At 46.4% G+C, this 15,947-nt stretch overlaps 1 protein-coding gene across 1 annotated transcript in view; it reads left to right on the forward strand.

The window, feature by feature from the left end:
• Positions 1–702: 702 nt before the first annotated feature.
• The window catches only part of pappaa (pregnancy-associated plasma protein A, pappalysin 1a), a gene marked incomplete at both ends in the record, with an annotated part of 53,047 nt that continues 37,802 nt past the window's right edge, over positions 703–15,947 (forward strand). Inside the window, 2 exons of the mRNA XM_084442590.1 lie at positions 703–1,093; positions 10,133–11,228. Of these exons, the coding sequence (XP_084298716.1) occupies positions 703–1,093; positions 10,133–11,228 (1,487 nt within the window). The remainder of the gene's footprint in view (positions 1,094–10,132; positions 11,229–15,947) is intronic.

A 15,947-nucleotide genomic window follows, 5' to 3' on the forward strand; every position in this document is an offset into this window, starting at 1 on the left:
AGTGTCTCTGCTTCAGGCAAATCAATGAGGATCGCGATGCTTTACTTCTGCTGCTCTCTCTCTCTCGCCTTACAAGATAATTTTGTGCATTTCAACTTTTAAATATCAAAATCAAGTTGAGGAATTCTATTTTTTTCTCTCTTGTTTTTTTTTTTCTTCCTCTCTAATAAATATGACAGGTCGGTTTATTCTCACTTTTCTTTGGAATTTAATATGTGGCAATTTTTATACTGTTTTACGGGTAGGATAAGGAACAACAAAAAGGTGTGACAAGCGCTTGGCGGACAACTGGGTTTCTGCGATTAAGTCATACAATCCAAAGAGGGATGAGGGAGCATCAAGCGGATCCCCTCTTTGATTGATTAGTTATTAGTCATCCCCTTGGCTAAATGAGACCCAGTGAAAAGGCACCGTGGAACACATGCATGAATCAAATATCCCAGTGTCCCTTGAATGTCTCCTGAAGACTCTTACTTTTGCTTAAACGGGCAAGGAAAGGGGGTCGTGGCTAAACATTATAAAGGGGGGAATAACAGTATCGCTTTATGGGTTTATTTAGACTGAATCTACGGTTTGACAAGCGGCTGTAAAAGGAGAAAAGAACAACTCGGTAACATTTCAAAGAGGGACATTGTGGACTTACGAATTTTATAGTTATCCAATTATTTCGTTTTTATATTTTTATCATCTCATCAGCTGAAAATGAAACTTTGGACTTCTCCCTGGCTGCCTTGCCTGGTGATACTCATCTTGTGTTTTGGATCAGAGTGCGGGACTGTCCGGAGACAGGGGAGATCCAAGAGGGACTTGGTGCGTATCAGGGAGGCGAGAGCCATCTTCCCAGGGGCTTGTGCCACACGTCTGCCCCGGGGCAAACGTTCTTTGCCCGGCTTGGAACGACGTGTGCCTCGGCAGCGTCGGCGCTCCTCCCAGGCGGAGGAGAACTCTCCAGGTCGGGGGAAAGCTGTCTATTTTACCGGCAGGGGAGACCAGCTCCGGCTTAAGCCAGGCGTGGAGATACCCAGAGGAAATTTCACTCTGGAGATGTGGATCAAACCAGAGGGAGGTCAACGATCACCCACGGTGATTGCAGGTACACAACAATAAGTCTGACTTGTTTAAGCAGGAATTTACGGGGTTTTGTTGAATGAATTAAATTGTATTTCTGACAAGTTGTTGCCCACAAATCTCGCCAGTAGCCTAAAACATGCAGTGTGAAACGTGCAATACCTCTCTCGTTTGTTATCGCATTAAAGTTGGCAAACATATGATTTAAGACACATTTAATGTATGCCCACAATCTAATTTGCAGATCATATTACTACTTGGATATTATGACCCAATATTATGAAAGGTTGTCATAGATAAACATGCAGCCGTGAGTGAGTTGAGAATGAGTTCATCTAAGAACTGACCCAAGCAATGATGTAATGCTGTGAAAAGTGCAATATCAGAGATTCTCGGTAGAAGCGCTCATTGAGCTGCACGGTTTCTGTTCAGTTCATAATGCTTCAGAACACGCAGAAAATTACACATCTCAAATGTGGAAGGCCATGCATTTAACACAATGTTGTTGTTTTTTCACCTTTAACAGATTTGTTTTCCCGAAATGCACAATGCTATCTCATTTAGGCTACCCCATATTGTAGATATGCCTTGGAGTGGTTGGATATTATTTATACCGCATCATTTGATTGACAGGTGATGTCATCGTGCGTAAAAATTGTATTTTTTATGAGCCGTCTGGCTATTTTAAAACTATGATGTAATGCCGAAACTTTGAATATGGGCTCGTCACAGCGGGCATAGAAAAGAAATATACGTTTTATTCTGAAACGGCTACTGGTAGTGCGTGTGCTATAGTCTCCCCCTAATCGACCCTTCTGGACTGGCTGTGAGGAGGGTACAGTAGGGGACTTCAATAGCAGGGTTTTCCCCTTCTCGTGGAGCTGCGCCGGTGTGTGCAGTCGCGTCGGGGACGCTTTCCATGTCCAAACTCTTGCGTGCGTTATTCGCAGACAGTAGGCTGCCCCAATGCGCTATTATTGCATCCTAATCTCTTACAATCAACGCCCGGAGATAACGTATCGCTTGTTTACCCTACTTTGTATTGGTTAAAACACCTCAAGCTTTGTGATTCAAGTGACGAGAGCAGCCCACTCCATTCGCACACATCGACGTCAGTATTATGTGCTCTGAAAAGAGAGCAAGGTTGGTCGAGCCACCTTTCCTTTACGCGCACCACGAGTCCGCTATCAGAATGAAGGCAATGTAAGCCAACGATCCTATCTTATCGTTTGTATAAGTGTCCGTAGAAGCCCTGCCTCTGTGGGGATCTATAACGCTTTGACTCGATCCCATTGGCTGCCAATAGGGAGCGTAGCGGACACAACTCATTGCCTGCTGCTGCTGGTGCAGTTGCAGTTCTTTATGAAGCACTCAACGTTAAGCACGGAGAGGAGCAGGGATTTACGCACGCTCTCCCTCCCACCTCTCTCTCCCCCTCTCTATCTCTCTGCTGTTCTCTCTCTCTCCTTATCTTACCCCTTTTCCCTCTACCCTCCCTTTTGCATGCCCCCCCACCCCCCCCCCTCCCCGTCTCTCTTTCTCCCCCTCTCTCTTCTAAGGGAGGATCGGTTTCCCTTAAGGCAATAACGAAGCATGTTTATCATAGAAGTTGATGGTATTTTAACATAATGACTGTAGTGTTTTGTGAAGGCTTTGAACTGATCTTTCACATGTTGTTTAGCATACCTGCTTGTGTGTGTGTGTGTGTGTGTGTGCGCGCATGCACAAATGTGAGTCTGAGCGTGTGCTTGTGTGTGTGTGTGTGCGTGTGCATGCGTGTGTGTTTGTGAGTGTGTGTGGGACTAGCCTGGGGGTGGACGCATCCCAAACCAGACCCTTATTAAATTCTCTCTAGGCATTTGAACTCTTCGGGGAATCTGTTGAGAGAGCTCAGAGTGATTCTGATAAAAGTCTCGTCAATGTTTTCTTGGGGGCTTAGAGGATATTACACATATTAACCTCGGCCCATCTTATGATGTGATAGCATTTGATTGCATTGTTTGCTCCCAGCATCCAGAGCACAGAGACCCTTATGGCAGAGAAGAAACTCTCCACTAGCCATCAACCAAATATATTAGTGCCTAATCTTTTAAATCCAATTCAGACCTCCCAACAATCCCTAAAGCAGCCCTGTTGTTTTGATCCAGAGGCAGAGTTGTTTTCTACAGATGTTTTCCCACCGTGTTGTTGTTGTTGATGTTGTTGTTGTTGTGTCAATGCTGTTGTTTTCATATAGAGCATATCATCTCTTTTACTGAGTTGTTAAGTGCTGTGAGATGCAAACGTAGGGTAACGTGCCTGTATTGACCTACTGTTTGGGCCTATACAACACACACTGGAGCGCAGGTTGGTTGAACAAAGTGACGACCTCGGGAAAGGAGATAACTGCTGTTTGATAAACGCGAAGGCACACCTGGGTTCTGCTCTTGTTGGTTTAGTTGACTTTGTGGCCCCAAATCATGGAAATATATCTTTTGACGACTGTAAGATGCAGTATGTCATGACGTCTGTTTGTTTGTGGGGGGACTTAATGTAGCCTATGCAATTTTGCTGTTAGGGAAACAGAGTAGCGTTCATACAACTAGCACTTACCGGTAGAACACACTGTCCCAGTGACAATAGCAAAGGATTATGGTTAGTGTTGGTGTAACCAAGTTGAATTGGTTAAACTCACGCTTTAGTATAAATACCATCCATCGGTAATATAAATACTGTTCACCGGTGTCATTGAATTGCCTGCTTTTTGGTGGCATAGCTCGCTAAAGCAGTATATATTAGAGGTGGTCACGTGTTTGTAAGCTATCTAGAAAGGGGCAAGTGAAGGTACAAGGTAGCAATACTGACAAGCAATGCAGTGCCCAGCAAACACGCAATGTCAGGGAGACGTTCAGATCATGTCTTAATAACGTCCGTCGGTCCAGAACCCCATTTGTACGTCTGCTGGACCCCTCAATATTCAAACGTCTGGCTTGGACCCCTCTAAGACGTCTGTGGACGTGCAAAACGGGTCCAATATCTGAACGTAAAAAAAAAAAAATCATTCTGGCTCCTAATTGGATGTCTTTGGACGTCCAAAAAAGACGTCTAAAAGTCGTCTTTTAGACGTGTCTTTGCTCAGTGGGTGACACTCGATTGACACTCTCTGCCCGTTGCTATCAGAACATCTGAGACATTATTTTAACTCCCAATTTATATGGAGGGAGACACTCGACATAAAAGTAGTCGAAAGATGTGATATAAAGGCCTCAGGACCTTTAACAGTGTTGACTAAATTAGTACATGTCCAAAGGATGTAGAAGTGACCCTACGGTGTATTCACACATACGTCACATAAACCATTCTCTGAATCTACATTATAGAGAACGTAATTCATATATAAAATTCCTGCACAAATTTGAAATTCCAGTCAAAGCTAAAGCATTTTGGTCATTTTTTGCTAGCTTAGCCTCATGCTAATTATCAGTCATAACAATGCTGAAACCACACACGCTCTCAGATGCTCGTGGGTGAGCTGAGAGGAACTGGAAAAATGACAAGCTGCATATGTCTCGTTTGGAATTGTACAGGACTGTCTACTGGAGTATCAACGAGCTGGCAACGCTGCTAAGTACTTTTCTAACCTTGTCTCCAAAAATATTAAGAAGCCCCAGATTATTTTTTATGTTTTTGATTACCTTGTAAACCCCCACATTATAGACCATATTGTACCTTCTTTCATTTTGTGTGATAATTTTCTTAAATTCCTGGTTGATAAGATCTCTGCTCTCTTCCGTCTTCTGCTGCCCCAGACCATTCTGCCCCAGACCATTCTGCCCCTCCTACAGTATGTGCCTTACTGTTTTTGACCTCTTTGACCTGCATCTGTCTTCTCTATCTGATACAGTTCACCAGTTTTAGCCCTCAAATAGGCTCTTTGCACAAGCTCTACTACTTCCTGAAATTCTACAGGCATCCTTATTTCCTGTCCTGTACTAGTGGATGGAAGTGATTAATCAGGTGTGCGGCACACCTGATCACACCTGATTAATCACTTCCATCCAATGGTATAGGACAGGAAATGAATATACCTGTAGAATTTCAGGAAGTAGTGGAGCTTGTGCAAAGAGCCTATTGCCTTTCAGATACAGTTCCCTCTCACCTTCTCAAATAAGGTTTTGATACAGTTGGTTCATGTATTCTTGTTTTGATTAACATCTGTCATATCAAGATGTGTTCCAGCTGTTTTCAAGCGTGCTGTAGTCCAGCCTCTCATCAAGATATAAAGGTTATGAATGAATGAATGAAAAAAGAAGGCAAATCTAGATCCCTCTGTTTTCAATATTGTTAGACCTATCTCCAAACTGCCTTTTCTGTCTAAAGTTCTGGAGAAAGTTGTTCTTATTCAGTTGAAATCATTTGTAGACAAAAATAGTAGTTGTGAAAAGTTTCAGTCTGGTTTTAAACCTTGACATAGTACTGAAACTGCCTTTTTAAGAGTTTTCAATGATCTGATACTAACTCTTGATTCAGGGGACTCTGCTATTCTAGTGCTTTTGGATTTGACCGCTGCTTTTGACACCGTAGATCATGGGATCCTTTTATCTCGTCTGGAACAGTGTGTAGGGATTAAGGTGCTGCCCTAGAGTGGTTTCAGTCGTATTTGTCAGACAGGAGTTTCTCTGTCCATTCTGGGGAACACTCCTCAGATACGGCCCCACTCACTTCTGGTGTCCCCCAAAGCCCCATTTTGGGCCCCATCCTATTTTCCTTTATGCTGCCCTTGGGGTCCATTCTCCAGAAGCAAATGACCTTCCATTGTTATGTAACTTCCTCAACTTAAATGACAACAAGATAGAGGTCATCCTGTTATCTTGGATGACTCTGTTTATGCTCTGGCCCCCCTAGCCTAAAAAAATGTTTGTAAAAAGCCTTGGTTTTACTTTTGACAGTGCTTTCACATTTGAGAAAGAAATTAGCTCTGTGATTAAAGCTGCCTTTTTTCAGTTAAGGCTCATAGCCAAGGTCAAGGCCTATCTCCCTCCTAAATACTTTGAAAGGGTTGTACATGCTTTTATGACCTCTAGGTTTGACTATTGCAACTCTTTGTATGTAGGTCTAGACCAGTCCTCACTCTGACATTTGGAGCCAGTGCAGAATGCTGCTGCTTCGCTTCTGACTGGAAAAAAGAAAGCATGACCACATCACACTTGTGCTGCCTTCCCTGTACCGGCTTCCTGTCTGCTTCGGGATTGATTTTTAAGGTTTTGTTACTTGCTCTTAAGGTTTTGAACGTCCTGTCTCCTCTGTACCTAGCTGAACTCCTTCATGTTCATAGCCCGGCTAGAGCACTCAGGTCAAGCAGTCAGCTGCTCCTGGATGTCCCTATATCCAGGCTCCAAACCAGAGGTGACCGAGCTTTTGAGGTAGCTGTCCCCAAGCCGTGGAATAGCCTACCACTACATATTAGAGCTGCCCAGACTTTGGATGTCTTTAAGTCTCTGCTGAAAACTCACCTTTTCTCAGTGACCTTAATGACATGAACTTAGCACCCCAATAATTTATGTATGTATTTTCTGTTCTTGTCTTGTCATTTGCTATTTATTATATTGTGTTTTACTGTTTTAGTGTCTTTAGAGCCTTTAGCCCACTGTACAGCACTTTATTCAACCACGGTTGTTTTTAAATGTGCTTTATAAATAACGTTTGACTTGACTTGAAAACCTTGTTGTTTCCCTATTGTGACATTCAAGATGCTTGAAAGTAACACAAATGCCGACATAAAGAGGAATGGCCTCCCTAACTGTAAGTTAACTTGAGTGGATGCAGCCATAGGCTATGCCCCCTCAGAGGAGCGTATGTCACCACATACCCTCGTCCAATCAGAATACCCGGCACTGTGTCCAAATGTTACACAAATGTTGTCGTGCCCTATTAGCCCTTGTATCCAGGTCATGGAGGGCAATCCCGCATCAACCAGAGGAAAAATAAATTGCGAGAGAGAAACGAACAGATGCTTTCTTCCATGACCCGCTGTGGACAATATGCCCATGTTGGCAGATATGCCTGTTGATAACAAAGCAGTGATACCTATCTTGCTGCTTTGCAGGTTTTTTTTGTGATATTGAATTTAAACAGGTATACTCAGGTGAGATGTCCCTGAACTTGAAAACCATTTTGTGCTGTTGGGACAGTTTTTAACTTGAATAATTTGCCTGGATGTATAAGGCTACATTAGTGTGATGTTACAGTGTATGCAGCAAAAGTAGACATCTTTATTTTAACTTCATGATTGATTTGTTTGGGGAGGGTGGAGGGGGTGTGACAGGTTAATATTGAAGTACTCTGAGTATGAGAACGTGTTGTTCATAATTGCTGTGTGATTGCCTCAAGCTTTTGGTGTTCTTCCTACAGTGTACAGATTGTGATATGATAAGGACAAAACTCTTTGAAACCCTTTTTTTCTACTATTACATTTCAAGTGATGGTTTTGTTGAGTGAGTGAAGGAGGAAGTGGGAACCATTTGCATCAACTCATGTTCATAATGCCAGTCACTCATAATTTCCGAACACTTAGCTTCCTGAGAAAATACTTACCTTATAGCTTAGCGGGCTACGGTGACCTAAGTTTAAACCTGTTGGTCAGATATACATTTCAGGACTGATGTGACTTGTTTCAGTCTCATAAGGCATGCGTTTGTGGAGTCTCTCTGGTGATTAGAGGCTGTTCCTGTCATTAATACAGTACACCTGTGGATTGCTTTGTCATTCCTATCGATGGAATTTTCCGATGTGTGGCGGTCACTTGACTGGCCGTTCTCGGAATCCCTTTCCGTGACTTGTCAGTGTCAGAATAGTTCAAAGGCAAGAGGAGAAGGAGGCCAAGCCCTCATTGTTCCCTCACACCCTGCTTTTCATCAGGCTTCTCTGACGGGTTTTATTTTTTTATTTTTTACCTGAGTGTGTTTTCTTTAGGGAAGACAAATGGCAAGTGCAAGCAAGGTTGCCTTTGAAACGACTCTTAATTGTAGCGTGTGTATGCAAATACTGTACCTGTGTGTGTGTGCATGTGTGTGTGTGTGTATGTGTGTGTGTGTGCCTGTCTCTCTGTGTGTGTGTGTGTGTGTGTGTGTGTTTTTGTGTGTATGCGTGTGTGCTTATGAATGTGTGTGTGTGTCCGCGTGTGCAAGAGAGCGTGTGCGTGTGTGTGTGTACGTGCACGTGTGTGCGCGTGCGCATTTGCCTATCCGACCACAGAGCAGGTTTGGTCTGGAAAAGTGTACTATGTTAGATTAATTGAGCATGGCAGAATTATGACAGCTGTTTACACTAGGAGCCCTACAAGCATTTTAGCACACCTTTTAGCCTTGAGTGCGCTAGCTGACAGATGGAAGGGTTTTTCCTTCCACTGTTGTGGAAAGACTGAACACGTCACACTCCGAGGGAATGACCTTGACGTTGAACCCTGCTCATGCTCTTTCAATGCTGTTCCATTAGAATATTGACCCAAAGAACACATCTTGTGTTTCTTATTAAAAACCAGTTAAAGCTAGCTACATGGAAGCACAACATTAGCTAATCAGTTCACTTTGGGTTCAAAGGGGGCAAATTGAATGACAGGCTTTTGTAGTTGAAGATACATTTTAAGGTGCATTCAGTCATTTGCGGATATCAGATCACTGACTTTTGTTTTTAACAGACTTCAGAATGTCAGTCTTTAACACGTTGCACCCCAATACTAAGACGTTTGTTTTGAGAGTGGCTATACAAAGACCGCGGGTGACATTGGACAACTCTGTGCCAACCCTGCTTGTTCATGCATACAGTACACACACGTCTAGCATGTCCGCAGGCCTGCACACAGCTCTACAGTCTTAGCTAACGGCACTGAAGGAAGGGAGCCCCTCGCCGTCGCATAAGTGGCGCCCTGCCCCGTGTTAGCACATGTGAGGAACGTATGCCCCCGGCTGGGGTGGATTCCACTGGAATCTTCACATACATACTGTACATGTACTGTTACTAGTGCGACATGCACAGATGCACGTACACACACACGCGCCCACACGCATAAACACATGCATAGTCTACAACTGTGTGTACGCATGTATCCAAGTACACACGTACACACACGTTTCCCCTCACCCCCTCCCCCAACTTTACGCACACACACACACACACACACACACACACACACGTCCCCCACACATCCCACGCTTACTAGACACACAAACAGTTAGCATTCAGAGATCCCCTAAGAAGTGAAAACACATTACCATGCTGAAACTTAGACATACGCTTTCCAAGTGAAACAGGAAAAAGGTGTTTTGGTGCCTCTAGCAAAATAAGACTTTAGCAGAAAACTACCTTTTCTGGCTTCCCGTGCTGGTGAGGCACATTTACACAAACCGTTTAAATGGCCTCAATGTTCACGGAAACCCATTTTCCAGGAGTTTCGATGGGTTTCCCCTTAGCTAAACATGCACTTCAACCCAATTTCAGCACAACATTCTCCTGTTATCGGTAAATGTATCATATTAGCATTCTCCTGCTAATCTATACCATATTGTGAGCGTCTAGAACCAGATCTGCTGAATGGAAGAGTATGATTAAACGCATTGGCATTACAACTGTTTCTGGATAACATAGAGCATGCACAGTGTGTACATTGAATCATAACTTACATTAGCGATTGGCAAGCACAGACTCCGACTATGGACCTCCTAGGTAGTTGTTATTGGGGAGACAAGCTGAAAAAGTGGAGTGAATGAGTCTTTGGCACTGGGCCAGGGCTTGGAGGTCCCTGAGGTGAAACCTGAAATGTTAATGACTAAGAATACAAATGACAGGGGGTGAAATATCGGGTCGTCACCCGAATGTTCCACCTCTGCTCCCTCTCTCCCCTTCTTTCTATCTTTCTCGTTCTTTCTATCTGTCTCTGTCTATCATTCTTCTCCTGTCTCTTTATTTCTCTATGTCTCTGTCCCTTTCACTTTTCATGCTTCTTTCTCTAGCACAGTCATAGTTCTAATTGACCCTTTGTGACCCCCCCCCCCCCCACCCCCCACCCATCTCTCCCTCCCTCTCCCAGGACTGTACGACAAGTGCTTCTACGCCTCCAGTGACCGCGGCTGGTTGCTGGGGATCCGGGCGGTCAGCGAGCAGGGCAACCGCGACGCGCGCTTCTTTTTCTCCCTCAAGACCGACCGCGCCCACAAGGTGGCGTCCGTCCACTCCAACGCCCGCTACCAGCCCAACCAGTGGGCGCACCTGGCCGTCACCTACGACGGCCTCTACATGAAGCTGTTCGTCAACGGCGCCCAGGTGGGCGTGAGCCGCGAACAGTCGGGCGACGTCTTTAGCCACCTGACGAAAAAGTGCAAAGTGCTGATGGTGGGGGGGAACGCGTTGAACCACAACTACAGGGGAGTGGTGGAGGGGGTGAGCCTTTGGAGGCAAGCCCGGGGACAGAGGCAGATCATCGGGGACATGCAGGGTCATGAAGACCCCGAAGACGCGCCCCAGCTGGTTATCCGGGAGACCTTCGAGCACCCGGCCAGGAAGTGGCTGACAGTGAAAGACGGTAGTTTCCCCCAACCGGAGGAGGGCGTGCATAGTCGGGCGGGGCTCGGAGGCAGAGTAGGAAACAGCGGCGTGTCCCTGGACACCACCCTAGAACCCCCGCCCTGCGGACAAACTGTTTGCGACAATGTCGACGTCGTGAAGAACTACAACCGGTTCTGGACCTTCCGCAGGCCCAAGACGGTGCGCTACCGCGTGGTCAACGTCTGGGACGATGCCCGGCGGAGACCCACCGTCACACCGCACCAGATACACCTGCAGCACCAGCACCTCAACGAAGCGTTCAGCGTCTACAACATCACCTGGGAGCTGAGCGTTTACAACGTCACCAACTCGTCACTTCGCAACCGTTTGATCCTCACCAACTGCGACATCAGCAAAGTGGGCGACGACATGTGCGACCCGGAGTGTAACCACACCTTGACGGGCTTCGACGCCGGCGATTGCAAGAGGCCGAGGGGCCGCTGTGCCGAGTACAAGCAGGGTAACGGGGCGTGTGACCCCGAGTGTAATTGGGACAACTTCTTCTACGACCACGGTGACTGCTGCAACCCCAACGTGACGGACGTGACCAAGACCTGCTTCAACCGTTCGTCTCCTCACAGGTAAGATCAGACTCTGTGTCGTTTTTGCACGACCGTTTGAATTTGTTTATTGTGTCTGCGTAAGAAACGGTGTTGTGCTAATGTGTTACTGCGCGCTAGCTTTAGTTTTGCTGTCGAAAGCACCTACAAGTTTGATTTGTTAGTGCTTGTTAGCAATCCCAACTATGGTGAACTATCCTGGAGTGAAACACACACACACAAACATGGACTGTACACTATCTTCGCACAGTCATGTCACGGATGTGGGCTTTAGATATCCAGTCCCATAATGTCTTCGCGCCGACTGTGCCAAAACTGAACGTAACCCTACCCTTGGCTTGTGTTGCCGGGCAGAGAGGGTGTGTGTGTGTGCGTGTGCGCTTGTGTGTGCGTGTGCGTGTGTGTGTGTGTGTGTGTGTGTGGGGAGCGGGGTGGTCCTCTGTGGCCAGCTAGTTTGATCTAGCCTTAGCTTTCCTCAATCAGCACACACTTAAGACTGGGCCAGACAAACTCAACCAGATGGCTCTCCTGTTAGCCTCTCCTCACAGAGAACCCAGAAAGACCTTTTCCTCCCTTCTCTTCTCATTTTTCATCCCTCTCTCTCTTTCCCACTCTCTCTCCCACCGCCCCTTCCCTCTTTACCTCTATACCTTCTCTCCTCCTCTTCGCTCCCCCCTCCCTCTTTCCCTACCTCTCCCCGTTTCCCTCCGCTCGCCCTATACTCAGTGGCCCTAATTAAGCCAGATTGATTGGAGGAGCAAGTGCTTTTGGAAACAATGACACTCCAGACAGGCCGTAGGGGCAATTAGAGGTCAGAGGAGAGCTGCCAGTGCTGCTCTTGCTCACAACGGCAGGGGACCCATTTCAGAGGCGCACCGCTCTCTCCAGGAAGCAGGCATTATTTAGGGTTTGTAGAGACCCTTGATGGTTGGGGGGGGGAGGGGTGGGGGGCAGAAACACCTCTTCACAGGTTCTGGTCTCATCTTAAACCATCTTTAAGAATGCTCTAGCAAAAGCGAACATTGGACTATTTAAAAAAAGAAATAAAATTAAGCCGCAATACCACCGGGGTTTGAAGAGGGATAGAAGCGGGTGTAAATTCTTGGGGCTTCTTTAAAGGCATAATGATCTTAGTGCCTCCATTGTGGGTCCCTCTGGCGCTGTGTAACCTACCCGTGTTCCCTGGCTGCGTTCAAGATCATACAGTATACTTCTACTTTTTACTACCAGTACATAATACAGCTGCCCCTAGAAAGTACGTACTTTGCATGCAGCACGCATACAATTTGGACCAACGACTTTGTCATAACCTTGAACCTTGAATTTTTCCCACATCCGTCGCTGTCTATAAAGCAACATCCTTACACAGCTGTCGCAACTCGCACATGTGAGGTAATTTCCACAGCGCACAGGATTGTGGGTCAGAATAGCCTGAAAAGTCTGCTGGGTTGCATACTGCAAATATACGACCGGATGTAGTAGGACATCCTGGTATTTTTCCCATACTGCATTTGGCATACTATGTATTATGTACATCCTTTTTTGGCATACTATATTGTATGAAAGTTTGCGATTCGAAACGCAGCCCCTGTATCTAAGCAAGCTAGGCTACCTGGTGGGCAAGGTTGAAGACCAATCAGCATGATTCAGGGCAGCTTCCTGGGTTTTCCCGGCCTACAGGCTTAAAAGGCTCTCCAGTCCCTCAAGCACTCTCTCTACCCTTTCCTATAAGCCACATTTATCCTGAGTAGTTTTTATTTTATTTTTTTATTTTGTATGACTTGTACGGTGTCACGTTTTGATCTTGGTTTTGTGTTTTCTCCCCTATGTTTGTGAGGTGCTTGGGTGGAGACAGCGTTGTTCGCTTTGGAGTTTGTGTTGAGGCTTGTATATTGGGGCAAGAGGGGCTATACATTGGCTATCGGTGCTGCATAGTTATGGGGCTACCCTGGTAGGTTTACGGCTTCTCCACTTTGGGTTTTGCCCGGCTCTTCCTGGTTGCGGTGGTGCAGCTGGAGCAGTTGTCTTGAGGACACATTCAGAGCCGTAAGTTGGGACAACCAGCTTGCTGAGGGCTTCACCAGGCGACTGAGCTGGTGTTTAAGGAGCCTCTCGCTAAAACTGCATGAAGACTCGGTTTGAGTTTATTCAATTAGATGTGGTTCGGCAGTCAGCTAGACGGTATACGCTCTGTTGTGAGGTCATCAAATTCAGTACCTGCCAGTATCTGTTTAGGGCTTGATACCGTCCAGTTTCATACATATACGTACTCGAACGCTATGCAAGCAGCATTGTTCACATACTGCACTGCATACTTTTAGTCCTCCCTGTTTCCTGTTTCCATCTCGCAGAACGCTAGAGGAACGTTAGAGGATTGTTGGTATAGGACTGCCCCTATGATTTATACTAATCTGTATTGCACCTTGCATATGCGTACAATCAAGGCCTAGCGAGACGTGCGTAATGGATGCACCAAACAAACGCAGGATACGTGCGGCAGCCATCTCGTGTGTGCGTGCACGTACTTAGCGCGAAGTATATCTAAGTCTCGACGCAGGCTCCTTCCATTTAGGGTGATTGAAAGCCAGAGAAAAAAGAGGGCGCTCCAGAATCTCCGTGTGTGACTGCTTTCTGTCATGAACCTAGTGGGCCTCCAATAGTAAAAGCATTGGTTTTTCTTGGCGCGCTCAAACTCAACAGAGAAGACTGAGATATTCTGTGGCGGTTGTAGGGGGTCCTTGTGGTCTGTGAGTTCTCTCGCTGGAAAAAAGGAGGGAGGAAAAAAAAAGAAATCTAGCCATGTCAGATGCTCGCCGATGTTTTTGGACGGCGTAATGTAAAAAAAAAAAAGTGGCGAGGGGGAAAAAAAAAAACCCAAGTAGGTCTATTGTAGGGATTTTTTTTCTGATGTAGCCAGAATCAAGACACACTCTGGGCTGGTTTCTATCATAGAAAAGCCTGGAAATCGTGTCTCTGGCACTCTCTGTGAGGATTCAAAACGGCTGCTGGAGGGCTGTGTGAGGCGACATCAGAAGGAGAAGCAGGTGCCATTTTCCATCGCTCCCATCCTTCCCTCCTCCCCTCCGACCCATCCCTCTCCCCCTTCCGTCTCCATCAGAGTCATCATCACAATCACATTCGTCTGCCAAGACCGTTTCTCTCCGAAATCAGCCGTTGGCACCGGCTCCCGCTCCCAAACGTTCAAAAGGACCCTCAGACTGTCAGAAGGGGATGAAAGAGAGATGGAGGGATGAGGGGAGTGAGAGAGAAATGGAAAGACAGAGGGAGGTGGAGAGAGAGAGAGAGAGATGAGAGAGTGTGAGAGAAAAAGGAGAGAGAAGTGTGTGTGTGAGAGAGAAAGAGAGAGAGACAGAGTTTGGGAGGAAAAAAAGCACGATAAGCTCCCCAAGTGCATGCTTATTTTGCTTTGATTATGGTACGTCTAAAGATCCCGCATGGAGGGCCGCACTACAAACATTATTTTGACATTCCTTCTTAATTGTGGAATTCTGGACGAACAACGCACCACATACGCAAGGGAACAATGGTTGTGAGGTCCTGTGTTTATTTTTTTTTTTAGCCCTCGCGCCTGTTACCACTTACTCTGTTTAGGAATCTGGCTAGCAAGGGACTCAGGGTAAGGCTCTCTCTCTCTCTCTCTCCATCTCTTTCTCTTGCTCGTTCTCTCTCTCTCCATCTTCCTCTCTCTGCGCTACTCTGCAAATACCGCTGATAATACTTAACGCCTGGCCCCGCTCGCCCAAGCAAAGATCTGGCATTGTTGTCACAGGCTTTTGTTGTTACCCAGCTTCACGCTCCTGATGTTTGATATTATTGTCTAAGCGACCTTTTTTTGTGTTTTTTGGCGCCTTCAATCCCCTCTCATATCTGGGGTTGTGTGAAACAATGCTGCAGAAGGCCCAGAGGGAGAGTGTTAGTGACGACAAGAACTGGAAATTCCTTGGGAGTTAACTGAACCAAATGCTTGCGTTGTGCTTTTGAAAGAACAGCAGAACCTGATTGCACATTGTGGACGATAGAATGTCGGGGTTCAACTGGGAAGCATGCAGCACATGACCCTCAGTGCTCTATGACATATTGTCAATCAGGATGTAAACCGAGCCTGTAACCCTTTCACTGGCACTTTAATAAGAAGTAGTGAAGATACTGGCCATTTCTAAGCTATGTCTAATTCTCATGACATGCTTATGAATGCTTATTAGCACTAAATGCATGCTTAGGAACGCTTGTCACCCTGTATTGCTCAACCTGGGATTTATCGGCCTCCCTGTCGCACTTGATCACTGCAGTTGAAGGCCTGGCTTTGTTAGGGGGTAATGGGCTAATTTGTTCCCAGTTGGTCTCTCTCTCTCTCTCTCTCTCTCTCTCTCTCTCTCTCTCCCTGTCTCCCCCGACACAGTGTCAGGTTAATAGGTGGACCACCCTCCCCTCTCTCTCTCTCTCCGCCTCTACCTCTCCCTCATTGAAGCTATTCCCCAAGGGCCCTTGAGTTGGGTGCTTTACAATCTGTCATCTAAACCCTAAGCCCCCTGGCCCATAAAGCAACCGCCCCCCCGCCACCCCGCCCCCCCACCACCACTTCCCCACCCTGTACGCCCCCGCCCCCCCCCCCCCCCCACCTCGTTCCCCGTCCCTCGCCCCTCATGTTAATGGCCGGGGCCTAATGGAGAACTAGGGCGTAAAAACGGCCTTTTAGCACTTTCCCTCTAAAGCCTGGTG

This window comes from Borostomias antarcticus (assembly GCF_949987555.1).
Source record: "Borostomias antarcticus genome assembly, chromosome: 8".
Taxonomy (NCBI): Eukaryota; Metazoa; Chordata; class Actinopteri; order Stomiiformes; family Stomiidae; genus Borostomias; species Borostomias antarcticus.